Source organism: Olea europaea, chromosome 10 (genome assembly GCF_002742605.1).
Source record: "Olea europaea var. sylvestris chromosome 10, O_europaea_v1, whole genome shotgun sequence".
NCBI lineage: Eukaryota > Viridiplantae > Streptophyta > Magnoliopsida > Lamiales > Oleaceae > Olea > Olea europaea.
Genome location: NC_036246.1, coordinates 23,278,186 through 23,299,717, shown reverse-complemented (window position 1 = coordinate 23,299,717; position 21,532 = coordinate 23,278,186). Strand labels below are relative to the sequence as shown.

The window sequence follows — 21,532 nt, the reverse complement described above, 5'->3', positions numbered from 1 at the left end:
ACCACCACCTCATCCAAGATCGACCACCACCACCATAACCATAGCCATGGTCACCACCATCACATCCATCACCACCTCTGCCTCCATTGAAGGGAGCTAAAAACTAATCCCCTGAGGGAAAAACCTCAAATTTAGAAAAAAATAAATCACAAACACTACTAGTCCACCACATCGCCCCGCACCACCACCACTCTCAAACCGCCACCATCGCCTCACCAAGATAAATAAATAATGGATGAGTTTATTGTTTCATTTTCATTACTTTCTGCATCTTGACATGAGCTATTGAAGGCTTCATCACATACTTGAAAACAGTATAGAACGCATCTTTTTAACATGGGGATATGGCTTTTTCCAAGGGGCCACGGCCATTAAAGAAATTCATGGTTTGATTGTTAAAGAAATTATTCCAAGCAAGGCCTTTAGTACAAGCTCTATAGTTCGGTTGAAGTTGGAAACGATCAACTTGGGTTCCAAAATTGTAAAAGAGCTAAAAAGGCATAGAGCCATGGTATGCGGACCATGGTTTGAATTCCATTTTCAAATGATATGATGTAGATGCCCAATAAAAGATGGTATGCACAGATGCCCACTAATAAAAGGCAACTAATTAATGGTTACAATTGAAATTACAAAATAAAGAAGAACAAAGAAAAATAATCACATGAGTCTTGGCAAATAAAGCAGTTGTATACATTATTCTAAATCTTAATCAAAAAATTCATGCTTGGGTGGGTTTTCGATGACGCGGTGGCCATTGTTTGAAGGTGGTGGTGGTCTCAGGTGTTGTGTGGTGGCATCCATGATTTTGATTTTGATGTTGGGGTGTGGGAGTAAATATTATATTTATTTCCTTTTATTTATTTATTTTATTGTAATTAATTTAATTGTTTAATGTAATAAATATAATATTATTATTTTACCCTTTTAAAATTATCTTAAAAAATGTTCAAACTCAATTTTTTTGTTAACTAGCAGAAATATGGATGGAATCCATCCATTAGGGCTTCATTCGCAATGTTTTGAAAGGTTTGGAATGACGACTACAACAAATGAAAGGTTCAAAGAAAGTCTAAAACCTTTTGAAAGGCTTGGGTCTCAACTGCAATTATCCCTTTAGATTAATATAAAATAACTATCTTACCCTTTTACTTAAATAAACAAAAATAAAACAAAGCAAAACAAAAAATTAATAAATAAAAGATTAAGGATGAATTATTCAATTCACGAGATTTTTGTTGTTGCCATAGGGGATGAAAACCAAAGAAAACCCTCGATCACAAACCATCGATAGGTTTTACCCGCAAAAATCATAGGAAAACCATTGGTTTCGTAGCTCTCGACAATTGGAAATTCCTGAAAAAAATTCCCTGGTTATTGACAGGGGAAATGGAGGTGCTGGGGTTACTTTCTTCCTCACCCCCCCCCCCCCCTCTTTGTATTTTTTTTTTTTTTTTTTTTTTTTTTTTTTTTTTTTTTTTTTTTTTTTTGTGTGTTATTTCTTATGTGAACCAGCAATTAGGGCCGAACAAAACTCCCGAACTAAGATGGGCCCAAACCTAATCGAACCAAGAGGTTCCATTAGGTTTGGTTCTTCTTAGGTTAAATGCCCGAATAGTTGTTAGAATTGAGAACCGACAAGCTTAGTTTGGTTCTAGATGGTTCGGTTTTTTATTTTAAACTAAGAATCGAATAACCGAATCACTCTATTTTTTTTAATTTTTTATATTGAATAAGCCAAATTATTTTAATTTTTCTAAGTAAATTTTCCAATTAACTAATTAAGTGACTAATAAGTGCCCAAGGCTTCAAGGACCAAGCCCAACTTGAACCCAAAATATTTTTCCTACAATTTCAATTAAGCCCAATTTCACTTCACAGTTCACCTAACATTCCCTCATTCTGCCATTTAAGTTAAGCTATTACTCTCATTTTCAGCTGCTTCCCTCTCACAAGTCACGACTTCATCTTTGTTCCTCAAGATCAGTGATGTTTTAGCGTTATTATTTACTTTTCGATAATTTATATACATTAGTAAATGGATCTTATCAGACAAATTTTTATTTGTATATTTCTAATTGGACTATCTAATTTTGTAAGAGTCAAGATTGAACATGTCATTGGTTAATTAATGTAATGTTGTTGTAAATGTTAAAAAATGTAATTATGGTACGAAATCGAACCAAACCATTTCAATTTCACAATTAAATTTGGACCCGACGGTTCCATTTACTAAATACCCAAAAATCCTAGGTCAATTCGTTTCTCTTTAGAACCGAACCATGCTCAAGGCTACCGGCAACCACATCAAAATGTTCATTTCTCAATATCAGTGCATAGAACTTATTTGATGCTTCACCTTTGGGTCCTGAAAGCTGAAAGAAGTGTTCTCTCACAGATAGAGGTAGGTGGATACATATAGAGAAAAGTGTGGTGGGTTTATGCTATCAAAAACAAAGTCAAAACTTAGAAAAGACCAAAAACGTCATCAGGCACATGTGACAGCAAAATGCACTTATCAGATTCACCATTCCATCAGGAAGTTTGCTCATTCTAGATGTTAAACAATGGTTAAAACTAGCACTCATTATTTACTCGTGGTTTCTGTCTGGTCTACACACAGAATCTGAGTGAAATATAATATCGTGTCAAGAATGAAAGCCAAAGGAAGATTAGATATTGAAAAAAACATGAATCTCCAATGAGAGAGAACTGATAAATTTTTAGTTCAGGATGTATTTGCCATTACTCTATCTACATTTTTATATAAAATAAAGATACGCATCTTTTTCCATACGTGTACAACTTCAAGGGTGAATTAAAGAAGCATTACTTGCAGCAATTTCTCTTCTAACTGTTTCCGCTTTGAAGATCGAACACCTTCATCAAAATAGGTCGTCTCTACATCATATCTAGTTTAGAAAGATGAAACATATGTATGAGAACATCTCAAAAAAGTAGAAGCAGCTACCCTTGAAAGAGTGCGTACACTTAAAGCTATACTACATTATTAAGATGCAGCAAATGGAATATCCTGCTATAAAATCAGTTTGCCAAAATCTTCAATGTCAACGAAAATTTTGATCAATAAACAGGGCCATGCTTACTTACAAAGACGGCATCATAGCTATCTAGACAGTATGCGAAAAATATACAAACTTCCACCTATTATAAAGAATTTCACTTGTAATTTCATGTATCCTAATTTAAAACAAACCAAAATTCACTTAAATTTTAGTTGAGAATTATATATGCTTCAGCCCTCCTCCAGCCTAGTTTTCTAGTGATTTGCCAAACTGACCAGCTCAGACACATTGTCCTTCAAATCCACTCACACCATTAATTATCAACCATAAAGTCCAGGTAAATCTACCACAGTGAACGATCAGAAGTAGTCTGTAACTGGAGATATTGACTTCCCAAGTAGGAGCACGCTGATCAAAGGAAATATTTTGGCAGTGTTTTGAAGATCTAGTCTCTACTTAACTGCAGCAGAGTCTAACAATTTCATGCTCGCAGAAGTTTGGAAGATTCGAAGTAATAATAAGCTCTTTGGCAAATTGTAATGCTCTCAGGGTCCCAAAACATATATGGGCAATACTACGTTAAAAAATAATTGTCACAGAGCTTCAAGTAGAACATAAGTGCGGGCAATTATCAACTTACTCCGTTAGACAGACATCAAGAATTGAGCTGAGCTTCCTCCCAAAGCTTGGCATCAGTCGAGATTGTACAGCATCTTCCAGCTGATGCCATTCCTATATAATGTAATCAAATTAAATTTGATGTTTTATGATGTTTGGATTGCATGTGCAGATGTAATACATACAATATTACAAATCAAACAAAACTTTAAAATAAGAAAAGGTACCTCATTTGCAATAAAAGAAGAAAACTTCTCATTCGTGATCTCTTCACAACGTACAGTGGCAACCATGACCTGCAATAGATAAGCAAATGCATCAGTGATGAACTGTCTAAACAGTTTATTATGACATCAGGGTAGATGTTCAGATGATGACTTTGTGAGCAGGCAGGTCAAGGTCCTTGTTCTCCTTGATGATCTTCCAAATTTCTTGCGCGCTAAATGAAAAGCCAGAAGCAGGAACTACAGCTCGCCTATCCCCCGCAAGCCCACCAGGTGCAATAGAATGAAAGAACCTCTGTCTTAGGATCGCTACCTTCATTAAAAAAAGCCGGTAACAAAATCTTAGATCCCTAACAATCGCAGGAGCAACATTCTAAAAAACAGTTCACAAAAGGTACAAATGGCAAAGAAAGAAGCCAAAGCATTCACATGAACAAACATAAAAATCACTTTAAAGTATTCAAACATGGAATTAACCTGCTCTTTGAATTGTTCTTCCCTCTCTTCATAACTAGAAAGAGCAGTAACTTTAACCTGCAATTCATCCATTAGATAAATATCAGGTAGAACAGAACACAAACTTAGAGAATGTTTAGCTAAGCTTAGAAGGTGCTTAAAGCACTTTTTTTGAAAATAGCTATAGCTCAAAAAGCACCTTTCAAACATAACCAAAAATATCTTAACAGAGCTAAATCAACAAGACATCGGCATCTTACATTAAAGAATTCGCTTAATGGAGTTTCCTTGTGCGCACTCGGCTTAGGAACTGCATCCCATATCTTCAAAAGTAGAGGTAGAGGAAGGAAGGGGGGAGAGAGAGAGAGAAGCTCAGAACCCAACTACAGTTGGACTCGTTCATAATACGGTAAAATATCACATATGATGTACCTTCTGAATGTCTTCTCTTAAAACAGGTTCCAGGTTTTCCAAAGGCGTCTATAACATGTCAAGAAAAAACAAAATGCTCCAGCATAACATATTCTTAATTCATGGAACCATATAACCCTAAAAATTTTAAATTTCCGAAGTACATTTAAAGGAAACATCAACTGAGAAAGGAATGGGTTGAGCATACCCTTGTTTTATCACGTATAACAAACATCAAAGTTGTTTTGCGTGGACTAAATAATCTCATCATGACCTGTTCATCATAATTATAAATAAGTAAAGCATTGCATCCGAATTATATGCTGGAAGAGAACAGGTGCAAGAGTTACCTGGAATACAGTTTTTAAAAGAGGCTTATTTGCAGCCTGCTCACGGCCAATGTCATGACACCACCTAAAATATTTTCCAAGGAATATAAATAGCTTGACAATCTCAAATAAACAATAATCTCATGGATCACAGCCAATCATATAATATGCATTTCCATTCAACCAACACTAATACGATGAGTCACGTTCTTTTCAAATCCTTACAATAATCACACCTAAATACCTATAACAATCACTCCTTCAAACATACAATCGTGTGATGTGGTTCCACCCTATATCTGCTATAACTATCCCAAATAACTCAATTTAAGTGTTAAATGATATCCAAACCATTTTTAATGCAATGCAACAATCTTACATGTTTATTAGCACTATATCTGATACAGCTAGGGCAAACAAGGCACTCTGCTTTTCAAATGCAGTATCATCCTGAAAAGGAGCAAAAAGATTAGAAAAGAACAAGGTTCTACTAACAGCATATTTGTCTACTTCTCCAGATCCCTTGATATAAAATAACATAATTGAATAAACAAAAGAATATTTAAAGAACTAATATGCATTCTTAGACAGGCTGGAATTTCTAAGGAAACTAAGACGTACAATAAGAAAGCCCAGGCAATATATGTAGAGGAAACTCCATTTGATCCCAGAAACATAATCTCGTCATATTTGCACCATAAAAGATCATGGCAAGAGAATAAGCATACAGTACAAAATCATGTTATCAAAGGTCGTAACAAGAGAGGGCAATATAGTACAAATTCATATTATTCAATAAGCTCCCAAATGTTGGTATGGCGGTATCAGCAGCTCGAAAAACAACGTCCATAATCGGTAAGTCTTTATGGCAAGAAAGATAGAAAATGTACGTTTCCAAAATCTCTTAGCTATTTGGAATGAAAACTGTGCAGAAACGAAACAAAACATAGCATAGATGGCTGGAGAAAATAAGCACCATAAGTATACTAGCAGTTTTAGAATAACGAGTCTTTAAACATATATTATAGTGATAATAACCATAATAAGCAAATTACAATAAAAAATGAAGTGTCAAGTAAAAGTTGCTTCGTTTGTACCTCTCCTCGTTCTCTTCCATCGGTGCCCTCTAAATCCATTACAAGAGTGCAAGGTTCAATGCCAACACATTGCGCCAACCAAATACCTTTAGTGGTTTGAGACCTGATGGAATTCAGGTACTGTTTTAGTTTTATCGAAAAACAAACAAGAGATGTAACAAAAGGGATTTTAATTAACGTACCTCCCCTTAAAAGTATCCATCTCCCTAAAATTAGTACCAAACAGGTGATTTAACAATGTACTCTTCCCTGTCGATGTCATGTAACGCAATTATATCAGTTTAAAGTGAGAAGACAAAAAAAAGCAAGATTATTATGACAACCTGTAAGTGGACAGGAATCTTTGAACTGTACTAGATGTAAAAAAGGATCTTAGCAGTGTAAAAATTCATAAATTCCTAATAAAGCCTCCCAAAATTGACATATTCTGAACTGATGAAGAAAAGAGATAAAGAAATATCTTTACTACTAAAAGTTCATACCACTACTCTGAGGACCCATGATGGAAACTACGGCATAAGAAAGCCCGCATTCTGCAAGTTTAACTTCCTTCATGAACTTATCCAGTCCAGCAACATTGAAATTTCCGTCCCCATCTATAAGGTGAGTTGAACAACAACTGTCGCTTTTATCTGGATAAATAAATGTACAGCAATTGTATTAGCAAGAACTGTAGTGTTATTAGAACAGAATCTTAACTTCAGAAACCAATTAAATGCGTTGTGGGCATCTGAGTTTGCTATAGCACACTAGAGTATGCTCAACAACCAGTCATAACAAGAATAAAGGAAACGTCTCACGGTGGGAGAATCAAAAAATTGCTTCTGATTACCTAGTAGAATAAGAATTTTTTTTATCTTGACACCCAAATAACGGTGGAGAAAATTTGAAAATAGAATGGCATTTGCTCGACTGGGCTTCTGCAAATATTATATCCAGTTAAGGCTAGTCTCTTAAGTTATTTTTCAAACAGTAGTGAATAAACTGTTTCAACCCAGCAATGGAAAAGAAAAGAAGATAACTCTTCGAGCTCGTCAAATCCATTATATAATCGAAAAATAAGGAAAGTTTCAATGGTTCTCAGTAAAAGTGTTTTGACACTATCAAAACACATGGAGAATAGTGAATAAATTGGATTGAAATGATTTATTCAATTTAAATTTTTAAAAATAATTAAGGAACTAGCCCTAACTGAATAAAGTAAAGAAATAAGATTAGTTGAATTAAGTAAAAACACGATTCATTGTCAATTCTTCTCCACCAATTTGTCAGGTTCCAATATAATAAAAAACAAGTTCATTTACAAGACTCTTAGCAACCAAGTCTTGAAGTCTCTTAGCAAACAACATGCATGAGCTCCAATCCAGTTAAAACCAGAAGATAAGAGCCAAGAAAACAGTAATTACGCCATCATATCAAATTCAAATTCAATCACACTAGTATCAAAATCCAACCCAATAAAACCCAAATCCCAGAATCAATCCCAATGTACCCAATTTCAAAGCGCAAACCACTGCTTAAACATAAATAGTTACCAATAATGCAAAGCACTTAAGAACCAAAATACAGGAAATGTACGTAGTAGCCCGTATGACAATAAAAATACAAGCAAATACGCAATATAAAAAAATAAATTTACTCAGCCCTAGTCAATCATTTCTCATAGATAACAAAGAAATCATTAAATAAGAGGTTTTTTCGATAAAATGAATTAACAGAAGTATTAATGTTCAAATGGATAGCAGGCATACCCATATGTATCAGAAGATTCAGAACTGAAACAGTTCAATGAAAGATGGTGATTTTTGGAGGACCAGAGATTGGAGATTACTGAATTTTGGAACTTGGAGCAGAAGATCTCGAGTAGGTGAGGTAATGTCGTGTACTGTCTCTTCTTTTCGGTGTCTTTAAAAGGTGGGATTTACTGTCCGACAATGATCAAGAAAAAAAATAGTCAAAAAGGATGAAGCAGCAGAGAGACGGATAGAAGGGTTTATTGAAATTTTAATCTTTCATACTTAAAATTCATAATTCTATAAATTGCAAGATTCGTCTTCAACTCTCGAGCAAAGCGACGGACCTATCCTAAATTTGTCCAAGCTTTGCCCCATTTTGACCTTCGTTAATTTCAATTTCATCATATTTTATTTTTCTTTCTTTTATTTTTAGTCACACAATCTTTCATAAAATAATATTACACGTAAATCGAAAATTTATCCTTCTTTTTTAACCACTCATTTTTCAAAAAATATTATTCCATCCACTTTCATTTTCACAAAATGGGGGCCAATCCCCAACATCTAAGAAATTATGGCCTGTTTGATACAAGCCAGTTCTATGGAAATTGGAATTCAAATTTCATTTTCCATCCATTTTGTCTTGTTTGATGGACAACATTTTCCATGGAATTTGGTTTTCACCTTGCCCCCACGTGACCCTTTTTCTTTTTTTTCTTTTTTTCTTTTTATGATGTCCAGGTATCCACTTTACATTGACTAAATTCTGGAGTCTACACCTTGGCCCCTCAAGCTGCAGACAGGTTAAACTGCAAGTTGTGCCCCAAACTGGCTAGTGCTCAAAACCCCCCAACTGATCTGCCAAAGTGTCAAGCAAGTCGTTTCCACATCTTTGCACATTGCCTTCCAGTAGAGCTCCTGCCTTCCAAGATAAATCCTGCCTTCCAGGAGAATATTTGCCTTCCAAAAACCCTTCAGGAATCGAACTCACGACCTCTGATCTGCCAGCCTTCAAACGCCCTCATCTTTGACAATTGGAATGTGTCATAAGGGGGCCACGTGACCCTCTTTCTTGGTTTTTAAGGGTTGTGCCCCAAACTGGCTAGTGCTCAAAACCCCCCAACTGATCTGCCAAAGTGTCAAGCAAGTCTTTCCACATCTTTGCACATTGCCTTCCAGTAGAGCTCTTGCCTTTCAAGATAAATCCTGCCTTCCAGGAGAATATTTGCCTTCCAAAAGCCTTCCAGGAGAATATTTACCTTCCAAAAGCCTTTCAGGAATCGAACTCACGACCTCTGGTCTGCCAGCCTTCAAACGCCCTCATCTTTGACAATTGGAATGTGTCATAAGGGGGCCACGTGACCCTCTTTCTTGGTTTTTAAGGAAATTGTTTTCCTTTGGGTTTGGTGGGAAAGTAATTTTCAACTTGTTTTTTATTTTATTTTTAAAAAAATTTTGGCAATAAAAACAAATTTTATACACAATTGTAACAAATTATATCTCTTTAGTAAATAATTTTCATGAAAAACAAAATCAAACAAATATCAAAAGATATAAAATTTTCACATTTATCGGATAGAAAAGTATATCAATCAAACACATTTAATTGACAATTCTCAATAAAACAAATTCTAGACAATTCAATTCCCTATAATTCGTTTTTTCTCACCCAAATTTCATCATTACAATCAAACAGACCCTTAGTGTACTTAAAAAATTTTGGCAATAAAAACAAATTTTATACACAATTGTAACTAATTATATCTCTTTAGTAAATAATTTTCATGAAAAACAAAATCAAACAAATATCAAAAGATATAAAATTTTCACATTTATCGGATAGAAAAGTATACCAATCAAACACATTTAATTGACAATTCTCAATAAAATAAATTCTAGACAATTCAATTCCCTATAATTCGTTTTTTCTCACCCAAATTTCATCATTACAATCAAACAGACCCTTAGTGTACTTAGTCACTACATACGAATTTATGTCCAAAAGTCTTTTAAATTAGGGATAATTGCAGTTGAGACCACAAATCTTTCAAAAGGTTACAAAAGTCTTTTAAATTAGGGATAATTATAGTTGAAACCATAAACCTTTCAAAAGGTTACAGAGTTTTCTTTAACCTCTCATTTGTTGTAGTCGTCATCCCAAATTTTTTAAAATGTTGCAAATAAAACCAAAATGATGGATTGCCCATATTTCTATTAGTCGACCAAAAAAATTGGGCTTTAACCACATTTTAATCAATTATAAAATGACAAAATAATAGCTTTATATTTTTTCACATAAATAAGTAAAAAACTTAAATCAAAATCAAAAATAAAAGAAGATGAAGAAGAAAAAATAAAATAAAAAAAGGAAAAAAAATCTTCTTCTCCTCACCCTCATCATCCCCAACTCCCTCAACCCAAAACCAGAAATCCAACGTCACCACCACCTCATCCAAAATCGACCACCACCACCATAACCATAGCCATGGTCACCACCATCACATCCATCACCACCTCTGCCTCCATTGAAGGGAGCTAAAAACTAATCCCCTGAGGGAAAAACCTCAAATTTAGAAAAAAATAAATCACAAACACTACTAAAGGAAAAAAAATCTTCTTCTCCTCACCCTCATCATCCCCAACTCCCTCAACCCAAAACCAGAATCCAACGTCACCACCACCTCATCCAAGATCGACCACCACCACCATAACCATAGCCATGGTCACCACCATCACATCCATCACCACCTCTGCCTCCATTGAAGGGAGCTAAAAACTAATCCCCTGAGGGAAAAACCTCAAATTTAGAAAAAAATAAATCACAAACACTACTAGTCCACCACATCGCCCCGCACCACCACCACTCTCAAACCGCCACCATCGCCTCACCAAGATAAATAAATAATGGATGAGTTTATTGTTTCATTTTCATTACTTTCTGCATCTTGACATGAGCTATTGAAGGCTTCATCACATACTTGAAAACAGTATAGAACGCATCTTTTTAACATGGGGATATGGCTTTTTCCAAGGGGCCACGGCCATTAAAGAAATTCATGGTTTGATTGTTAAAGAAATTATTCCAAGCAAGGCCTTTAGTACAAGCTCTATAGTTCGGTTGAAGTTGGAAACGATCAACTTGGGTTCCAGAATTGTAAAAGAGCTAAAAAGGCATAGAGCCATGGTATGCGGACCATGGTTTGAATTCCATTTTCAAATGATATGATGTAGATGCCCAATAAAAGATGGTATGCACAGATGCCCACTAATAAAAGGCAACTAATTAATGGTTACAATTGAAATTACAAAATAAAGAAGAACAAAGAAAAATAATCACATGAGTCTTGGCAAATAAAGCAGTTGTATACATTATTCTAAATCTTAATCAAAAAATTCATGCTTGGGTGGGTTTTCGATGACGCGGTGGCCATTGTTTGAAGGTGGTGGTGGTCTCAGGTGTTGTGTGGTGGCATCCATGATTTTGATTTTGATGTTGGGGTGTGGGAGTAAATATTATATTTATTTCCTTTTATTTATTTATTTTATTGTAATTAATTTAATTGTTTAATGCAATAAATATAATATTATTATTTTACCCTTTTAAAATTATCTTAAAAAATGTTCAAACTCAATTTTTTTGTCAACTAGCAGAAATATGGATGGAATCCATCCATTAGGGCTTCATTCGCAATGTTTTGAAAGGTTTGGAATGACGACTACAACAAATGAAAGGTTCAAAGAAAGTCTAAAACCTTTTGAAAGGCTTGGGTCTCAACTGCAATTATCCCTTTAGATTAATATAAAATAACTATCTTACCCTTTTACTTAAATAAACAAAAATAAAACAAAGCAAAACAAAAAATTAATAAATAAAAGATTAAGGATGAATTATTCAATTCACGAGATTTTTGTTGTTGCCATAGGGGATGAAAACCAAAGAAAACCCTCGATCACAAACCATCGATAGGTTTTACCCGCAAAAATCATAGGAAAACCATTGGTTTCGTAGCTCTCGACAATTGGAAATTCCTGAAAAAAATTCCCTGGTTATTGATAGGGGAAATGGAGGTGCTGGGGTTACTTTCTTCCTCACCCCCCCCCCTTTGTGTCTTTTGCTTATTTTTTGTTTATTCTTTTCTTTTTTTTTAGTTCTTATATTTTCTTTTTGTTTATTTAATTTAAAGGCTATGATTGTCATTTGACACACATTTGGAAAAACAATATTGAACGCAAACATCAGTAAGAATGGAGTTCGCTAATTTCTCAAAGGTCTGGGTCAAAAACTTGAACAAGAAAATAATTGGGAGAGGTCCACCTGCTTTCCTCAAAGGTTGGGGGTGAATGGTTCAATTTGCCTTTCTATATCTATACATAATAAAAAAGAAAGAAATATGTCTTCTTTGATAATAAACATAATTAATATTGAATGACATTGTGGAGAACATAAAGACTTTAATGCTTGTTGCATGCGAAAGTGTCATGCAATGATTTTTATTATAACGCATGATGAATAATAATTGTTTTCTTTAGTTGTTGCAAATTATGTATTTAAAACAATTATAATCACGATATGTATCGAGATAGACAATAATAATTGATAATATGATGTAAGATCATTTATTTGTAAATATGCCAAAAAATAAATAAATAAATCAAAAAGCATTATTTTTTTAAGTTGCTTAATTAACAAGTAGTATTTCTTGTACAATAAGGTTTTGAACTGAAATTTTCATTAAACTATATTATCGTGCTTGAATTGATCCATAATTTGTTCTAATTGTAAGATGATTCGTACCAATGTTGCCGTTGAACATTAGAAATTGCTCAAACATTAAAATATAAATAATATATTTATAATTTATAATTTAATAAACTAGACTACATGTTGTTAGTTTAGTGCCTTGAGATATTATTTTCGTAAATGACTTTATAAATATTAATTTAGTTTTGTCTTTTGTCTTACATTTGATTTGAATAATTAATCTAGATTTTCGTGATCATACAAGATGTTATCAATTGGACACTTGATAGGTTGAGTATGAAGAGATACAATCTACAATGTGAGTGAAATTCATGATTTCAAATGGTAAATAGAGTTGAACGTTTTATCTTGATAATGTTGTATTGTGCTTATTAGAATGTCCAGATCCAGAAATAAGAACAATGATGTGTTTTGAACATATTGAATGGGACCATGTAACTGTCTTATTCATGATCAGTTGAAATAAGACTTTACTTGTTTATCCAATGACTCACCTTAATCCTGAGTAGGTAATGTAACCATCATTGCTAGTTCATAATCTTCGAGCGACAATGAGCAAGATCTTGTTTAGATGATCAACACCTCTATACATTGCAAATCATAACAAAACGATTTCGAAACATATACTTGCAATATGGAATCCATTAATCACTTACCAAGATAATTGTCATTCTTAAGCAAATAAACTCGAGCTCATTAGATCGACTAAGGAATCTTTGAACTTTATATTGTGATGTGATCACTATTGATTTGCTTTATGAAAACGAGGGCACGAGGGTAATAAATGTTGGATGGCAACAAGGTCACTTTGTCAGCTCCAATATAATATCGGTCACATAAGGTTGATTTGGGGCAAGATAATTGAAGGATATAATTATTAGATTATATCTTGCTTCCATATTTCATTTGATCCAAGAGTGCAATCTTGATTTTTAAGTGGAATGTGTCGAGATTAATTGACAAACTTTCAAATGGTAAAGAGATAACAAATTTGGAGACTTAATCTATTGGAACTTGAGTCGAGTGGATCCAATTAATCTCCTTTGCTATTAGAAGATTAAAGACCAAATTGATTGTGTATAATTTGGTCGAGGTGGAGTTTCATTATTTATATGATTATACATGACTTAATGGTAGAAGTGTAACTTTACAAAAGTCCTGTCATACTAGCTTGATAGCCCAAGTCAATGATTTTTTATGGACAAACTTATTTTTTGTTGTTAAGAATCTACATTCTCATCGACCACGTGTTGTACATATTTGATCAAGTTATTCACAATATTTTTAGACAATTAATGTTAATAGTCATACCACCTAATTATACAAAGCAGACAATCCTTTCCCATGGGGATATTGATTTGAAGCTTGAGTACCGTCAGGGTGGCTTTTTTTCTTTTCCATCACGACGAATCAATTAATTCAATGTAAAAACTGCTATTTCTTGAGTTTTTTTGTGACGAACCGAATCTTTAACTATGCAAGTGTTACTAAATAAAACTTAAATTCTTTCATAAGAACTAAATTAAGAACACAAAATAAATTTTTTTTTATTCAACAAGTTGATAAATTGTGGTCTAATTATGTGGCTGCGAAAAATAATTTCAACATAACAGCTAAACTAGAAATTTAAAGTTGTGTTCTAAACACAATATAATTTATTAGACCTAACTCATTGTCATATCCACGTTAACTATCTCGAACCATTAGTTGCCCGAAAGGGGGAAATATCATTGAGTAAGATTTATAAAATCTCAAATATGTACGCAGGAATTATTATTGTGTATAATTTAAATTAGTATAATAATCATAATCAACATAATGGAGACATAAGAATTTTACCGAATATAGGTGATAATAATTCTTATGTATAGCGCTACTAAATCTCTGTCCCCTTAACATAATAATAATCATATCATAAAATATGGGACCCATAATAATTTCTTGAAATTCATAGCATAATAATGATTTAACATAGGCGACGTACTTACAATAAAACTTGAAAGAAAGAGTAATAGAGACTTGATCCCTCTACAATTTCCACCTCGACTTATGAACGTGTATATGTGTATATTATCTAGACTAAAAAATATAATAGTGAGTGGAGTATGTGAATGTGAATGATGGGTTTAAATATGACAAGATTAGGCATGTATATTTAAGGAAAATTCATGATGGCGAAAATTGTTCCTTGAAATTTATGAAATGAGCAAGAATCTCTCTCTCATTCCTACATTCATGCATTCACACTAAACGTTAACTTATATTTGGTCAATCAAGTATAAATCAAGAATTTTCTGTGCAAGTGTTTGACCAATAATTCAATCAAAAACATATAGGAATTAGCATTTATAGTAAGGTTGCTACAAAGTCCTAGAAGGTGGATTAAACCTCAAATGAGTCCCTATTTTTTCAATTTTGGTAATTAGATTCGAAAATTCGGGTGCGGGTATTATATTTTTCTCCCTATTTTTGCCATCTCACTAGTAGTGCTTCCCTATCTGACAAACCCCTTTTCATTCATATAGTAATTAACCTATTGTATTTTATTTTTCTTTTGACACATGAAGGAATCAATTTTAAGAACTAAAAATGTAAATACTATGAAGTTCATTGACCGAATATTGGTATTTTAAAATTCTTGAACCATTTACGAACATGCCTATAAATTCATTTTGCTTAATCAAAATGTGTACAAATGGAATGGAACGAATGCCATGTCTAGAAATGAAGTGTGCTGACCGAAATTTGACAACCATTAATTCAAAGATCGAGTAGGGTCCATACGTTACACTATTCTATCATGATGAATCATCTAATTTATTATATGCATAGCTATGTCCTTATTTCTTCCCATTATTTTTGCCTTCTACGAAGTACCCATTTTCTGTTCATATAGAAGGAATTGGTTTTAATAACATAGCAATTCCATGTTTAACAACCATTATTTGAAGAGTTTTAGTAGACTTTTTCTTCATATCAATCTTAAAAGAATTTTAATTCGTTGTTTCAATTGCTAAAAATATCTAACTAGTTCTACTAGAATTTCTTTTATTATTTTCTCTTATAATCTTTGCTCGTTGTTGTCTTTCTTTACAATATCTAGGATTTTCTATTAAGAAACTCTGATACTGAGAGATAGAGAGCTCTGTGATTTGTTTCTTGATCTTTAAAGAGGGGTCATCTCTATTTCTATCTAGAGCGGATAAAATATGACTTTCTACAATGACTTCTCTTCCTATCTCTCTATTTTCTAAATAAGTATTAATATATTCCTTAAAATATTAGAACTTTAAAATGATATGTTTGTAATGGCCTTTGAGTACTTTACCGTTTAGCAAATTAATTTTTTCAGACTTTTTTTTTAACTCTCTCTTAGTCTTTTTCTTGACCTTTTAAAGAGGGCTAAGACTGTAGCCAAAAAAAAATTCATCATATTTAAAAAAAAACTTTAACAAACTCCCACTATTGGAACACAAATTAGCCAACTTAACTCAGATGATTACTTTATCTTTTGGCCATGGAATCCAAAATAAAGAGGTTAAGAACATTAAAATTATATTTTTGAAACAAAAATAAAATATTATTTGCGAATAAATTAATTACTTACTTGGTGTTTCCCCTTTTAGGCCTTGCCCGAAAATTAATTAAAGCAAACGAAAATTAAAAACAAGAGAATATATGAAAATAACTTACTTTAATTCTGAAGTTTTTGAATTTACAAGGATGTTTTTGACATTACAAAGATGGTGAAGAGATTTTTTGAGTACAAGTGTGATAGTGTGTTTTTTTTTCGATGTGTATTCTTTCGTGAGAGGTGTCGGTATTTATAGACGGTGGTACATCACGTCTACTGTAAGTGTGCTATCAATAATTGAAGAACATTGTACAAACTTTACAGGTGTGCGATCAAAAATCAAAGAAAAATAAATAATGTGCAATTCTTCACGTAAGTAATTAAAGAATGAATTATTTAAAAAGATGCTTCTGACAACTTTTGTCTTCACGCCTGACTTTTCTTGAAATATGAGAATCAACTTTGTAGAGAATTTTTGAAATATGTTTAAAAACTTTATCCTTACGCCTCTTCTTTTTTACTTCCTTATCTTGCTAATTATTTTTCCATCTTTCTATCTCGTCTTTATCTGTACATCATTTTTGCTATGACTTCTTCTAGTTCCAGATCCATCTCATTTCTATATGTTATTGTAATAAATTACTTCATATTGTGCCTATAATCTCATATTTTCTTCAACAAATTTGTATCAAAGCAATTGGATATCATCTTTATTTTTAACAAACTAGTATTAAAGTCAAAGGCTTGGAAAATCTTAGGAGGTCAAGGTTTTAATCAAGTTAAGAGCTCAGTTTCATCTTTTGTGATGGTAACCATGAAATATGATATTATGCTTTTGGATTGCAGTGCAAGATTTTCACTGTATCAGGTAAAGATGCAAGCAATACTCACTCAATTCGATCTGGAAGACGCATTGTTGGGTTTTAACAAAATGTACACAACTTGGATGTCAAATAAGAAACAATGAAGGGATCGGAAAGCTCACCATCTCAAATTCATCTTCATTTTTCAAATAATATTCTCCGAGATGCTTTAAAGGATAAGTTAATCGCTGCATTATGGTTGAAATTGAGCAATTATCCATGATGAAAACTCTAAATAGCAAATTGCATCTAAAACAATATTTATATTCTCATCATATGACAGAAGATACATCCCTTGAAGATCACCTAGCTGTTTTTGAGGAAATCGTCGTTGATTTAAAAACCTTGAATATTAATGACGAGGATTTGTGTTTGATTTTGTTGTATTCATTGCCCGCTTTATATATGTTGTTTAGAGATACGATCTTATATAGTCGTGATACTCTCGCCATTTGTAGAGTCCCGGATTCTTCATTCTTAAATTGGTTGGTATAACCCATTTAAGATACGTGCTATGGAGGCTTGACCCCGTTTAAGGTAATGAAAGCCTAAGTCATAAATTATTTACAAGCCCAAAATTTAAGACATTAAGTTTAAATAAATTTAATTATAAAAATTTAATGAATAATTGGATTGCCACAATGATCATTCCATGGTGTTTCACATCGGCAACATAGGCTGGAATTACAATGCACATGTTTTAAAAACACTTCGTTTTTTGCACATTAACAACAATTAGATCAAGTTAATTGGATGGAATAATTATTTTATTAGTAGACATTCATAGACATAAGTTACAAATCATATGAATAATTTATTTTCCTTTATTGTTCATCATATAAATATTTTATAATTTTTTTTATAAGAATTACATTTTATGAGCTTAAAAGTCTTTAAATTCATGCTTAAAAACTCAATTTAATAAGCTTAATAATGATATTACTCTCCAAGTTTTTCCCTAAAAATGAGGTTATAAAAAGAGAAAAGTCATTTTTCCACACCTCTCCTCAAATTCGAATGTACTTTTATTTTTCTTCAAAAATAAAAAAATAAAAAATCTCTTTTTACTTAAGTTAAGCTCAAAGGAATAGTAATGTTGTGAAGGAAAAATGCTTCTAACATTTTATTCCTTTATATTTCAAGAAAATCAAGGTAGGTGCCACTAAATATTTAACCTTTTTGTTCATTATGTGTATATATGTATGCTTGTGATGTGTGTTAAACTTTTTAAAGTTATGAGCAAATGGGTTTATATATGGCCATAACCGATTTCTTTGGCTCCAAGGGATCCATCGAAATCATGAATTTGTTGGTATTCGACTACGTGAAATATTAAATTCTTTCCTATCACTTTGTATATATGTATATATCTTTATGATCAAAATGGTGCACCAAGTGATATTAGTTCTATTAAGCTTAAAGCTCCCACTTTCTATGTTGACAAATTTTTCAGATTAATGGATGATCAAGGGAGTGGGATTTACATGGATTGCGTAGGATAGGAAAGTTTCTAGTTCGTACTAATTATACAACTTATGTTTAATTTCAAAAATATTAGTTTATCTTTCTTTAAGACTTCTTGGTTCCTTATTTCGATGTGAACATCAGAATTTTTAATTGGTTTTTTTTTTTTTTTTAGAATTTTTAATTGGTTCAAGTATGCATATAATTAAAGTTGCTAAAGAAGTTAAAATTATACTTTAGACTTAACAATAATTTTCAGCTTACTGCTTGAACTTTGTCGCATCATTTCAAATAGAATTCTTTGAATTTTTGGACAAAACTATGAGATTTCAAACCCCTATGAGTTCTTTGTCCGTTGGCTTTGGAATCAAGTCAATTGAAGGTCGATAGGATAAGTTATGCCCTTTTCGCGTGTTGTGTTTAGTGTATTTGAGACCAGTTTTTTCATGTGCTTGGGTGTCTATTTGAGTGCATAAATGACGTTAGAAAATTTTGAAATGTTACTATGTTTTACATGAATGAGTTTACAAAATACTATAAAAATTTCATGGAATTATGAATTCCATAAATGGTCTAACTAAGCTTGATTGTTCAATAGTGCATTACTTAATTTAACTCCGTTAATGTACACTATAAAGAACACTAACATTCATTATAATCCTTTGTTTTAGTTTCATTATTTAACAAATTGAAGTTATTTGCTGTAAATTATTTCTTTCCAATAATTTTTGAAACTTATAATAGAAAGTAAACTACAAATTTAAAAGTAAATTAAGAAAAAATTTAACTTAATCCCAAAATTTTGAAAGGAAACAAAAAAAGACATTAGCGATTTGTAACAATTTCAAATTCCAAGATTTGAATTGTTACACCATTGAAAAAGTCTATGATGCTCTATATTCAAAGGAGAACAAGCATCTTTTTGGATGTGAGGTTCATGGGAATGGCCTCGTTATTGATCTTGGTTCTGCAAGAGGCAAACTAAAGTCTAACTTTAAATTTTGTAATTATTGCTTGAAGAAGGAACATTTGGTAAAGTATTGTTCTAAGTTGTAAAATAAAATAAAAAAATACGGTTGCAAATCAGTCATTAGAAACTTCAGGGGAAGCCAGAATTGTAGAAAATTTTCATAGTAATGGAGAACTTTTATTATTTCTTACTATGACTCCAAACCTGACAAGAAATTGGATTCTTGATACAACTTTCATTTTTCATATGTATCTCAATCGGAATTTATTTTCAACACATGAAATAGTTTCGAAAGGTGGTGTGGTAATGAAAAATAATAAACCTTGTAAGATAGTTGGTATCGATCGGGTCACAGTGAAGATGTTAGATGGGACGACTAGAATACTTGATGCAGTGAGACACGTTTCAGATTTGAAAAATAAATAATCTCTTTAAGTACTTTTGATTCAAAAAGGATACAAGTACATTGTTGAAACTGGAGTCCTAAAAGTTAGTAAACGAGCCCATTTTTGTTGAAAAGACATAGAAAATCTCAATTAGATGTCTTGCAGTGTGTTTACAAAATCTTTGATCAATCGGCATATTTTAAGAACCTAGTGAATTTAGAGTTGGATTCTGTATCGTTGAAGTCTAGTATAGGGTCTTTTTTGAAATATACATCTTAGTTAAGTTTAGGAATTACAGGTAATTTCGCTTTACCACTGTTATTTTGGTGTCATTGTATTCAGTTGATAGTAACAGACCCATTGTTAATCATGACCTTCCATATAAGTACAATGCTACTGATTTAGTTGATTATGGTTTCAATGAGGTTAAAGGTGTTGATTCTAGCCAAGATCATTCTTTTGATGCATTCAATTGTGGTGATTCAGTTTTAGGGCTTGTTTCTACCCTGTTTGATGATGTCCAAGCCTAGTGCTTGGAACTTTATTAATACTCAGTTATTGAGTTTTGCCCTAGTTGGGTGACAGGGTTTAGGAGAATATTTTCAGTTGAAAATTTTGATGGAGAATTTCGATTATGTCTTTGTTGAAGAGTTGCAGTTTATTCATTGTAGTGGAATTTGTTTCTGAGTAAAGAATCTTTGAAGTTTTGTTCATTGTAGTGGAATTCGCGTTAGGGTGGAGTTTGTTAGAATTAGGGCGTGACCTAAATTCTACTTAGAATGTTATTTGGAACCAAATTCGAAATTTATTTGATAAATTCTAGTTGAAATTCTAGTTGGAAGCTCAATTGAGAGTTTTGAATTCGTGTTAGAGTTGAAAAGGTCAACATATGTGCTAGGAGAAATTTTTGACGCTTTTTCACCAGCTTACCGCTGAAATGACGCCATTGAAATACTATACAAAGAGCTAGTGCTAGCTCCAAGCTTGAGAGGCGCCACTTATATTGCCCATTTGGCACCCAATTAGCACTCGAGTAGTGGCTCGTCCGTTCCAAACTCATTTTCACATTAGCATTTCTTTCTATATATAACTTTACTTTTAGGGTTTGATGCATTCCCTAAATATATTTAGTTCTTCATTGTATTTTAGATTATGTTAGATAAAGTTGCAAGCACGAAATCTTTGCATTCTTTTTCCATGTTCTAGTGAATTTTTCATTACTTCGCAAATTATTATTGTGTTCTTGCGATCAATTACTTTATATTATGCCTATAATCTCGTACTTTTTTCGATACAAATTAGTATCGGAGCAATCTGATATTACCTTCGTTTTCAATATTTTTCTACTTTTTAACCATACATTATTCTAAAATCACTATTCAAAACATTGTTTCCCTAAATAATGATTTTCAAACAAGGGCTAAGTTTATTGGCTAAATGTTGACATTTTAAAAGTTTGCAAACCATTTATAAACATGTTTTATAAATTCATTTCATCTTATTAATCAAAATGTAAGGAAGTAATAACCTCTAAAGAAGCTAGACTAAGGTCTAATTAAAAATGAAGCAAATTATTGATTGTATCATAGAAGACCCTTATGCCCTCATCCCAATCG

The 21,532-nt window shown here is 32.5% G+C and overlaps 1 protein-coding gene across 1 annotated transcript; it reads right to left on the bottom strand.

The window, feature by feature from the left end:
* Nucleotides 1-1,504: 1,504 nt before the first annotated feature.
* On the bottom strand, nucleotides 1,505-8,152 carry LOC111401553 (protein ROOT HAIR DEFECTIVE 3 homolog 1-like). Its single transcript, XM_023029341.1, has 14 exons — nucleotides 7,913-8,152; nucleotides 6,644-6,793; nucleotides 6,344-6,410; nucleotides 6,162-6,264; nucleotides 5,444-5,514; nucleotides 5,086-5,149; nucleotides 4,944-5,009; nucleotides 4,757-4,804; nucleotides 4,585-4,647; nucleotides 4,346-4,402; nucleotides 4,023-4,181; nucleotides 3,872-3,940; nucleotides 3,667-3,758; nucleotides 1,505-2,912 (listed from the first exon to the last, which is right to left on the bottom strand). The coding sequence occupies exons 1-14, from the start codon at nucleotides 7,914-7,916 to the stop codon at nucleotides 2,819-2,821; spliced, it is 1,107 nt and encodes a 368-aa protein (XP_022885109.1). The 5' UTR covers nucleotides 7,917-8,152; the 3' UTR covers nucleotides 1,505-2,818.
* Nucleotides 8,153-21,532: the final 13,380 nt, after the last annotated feature.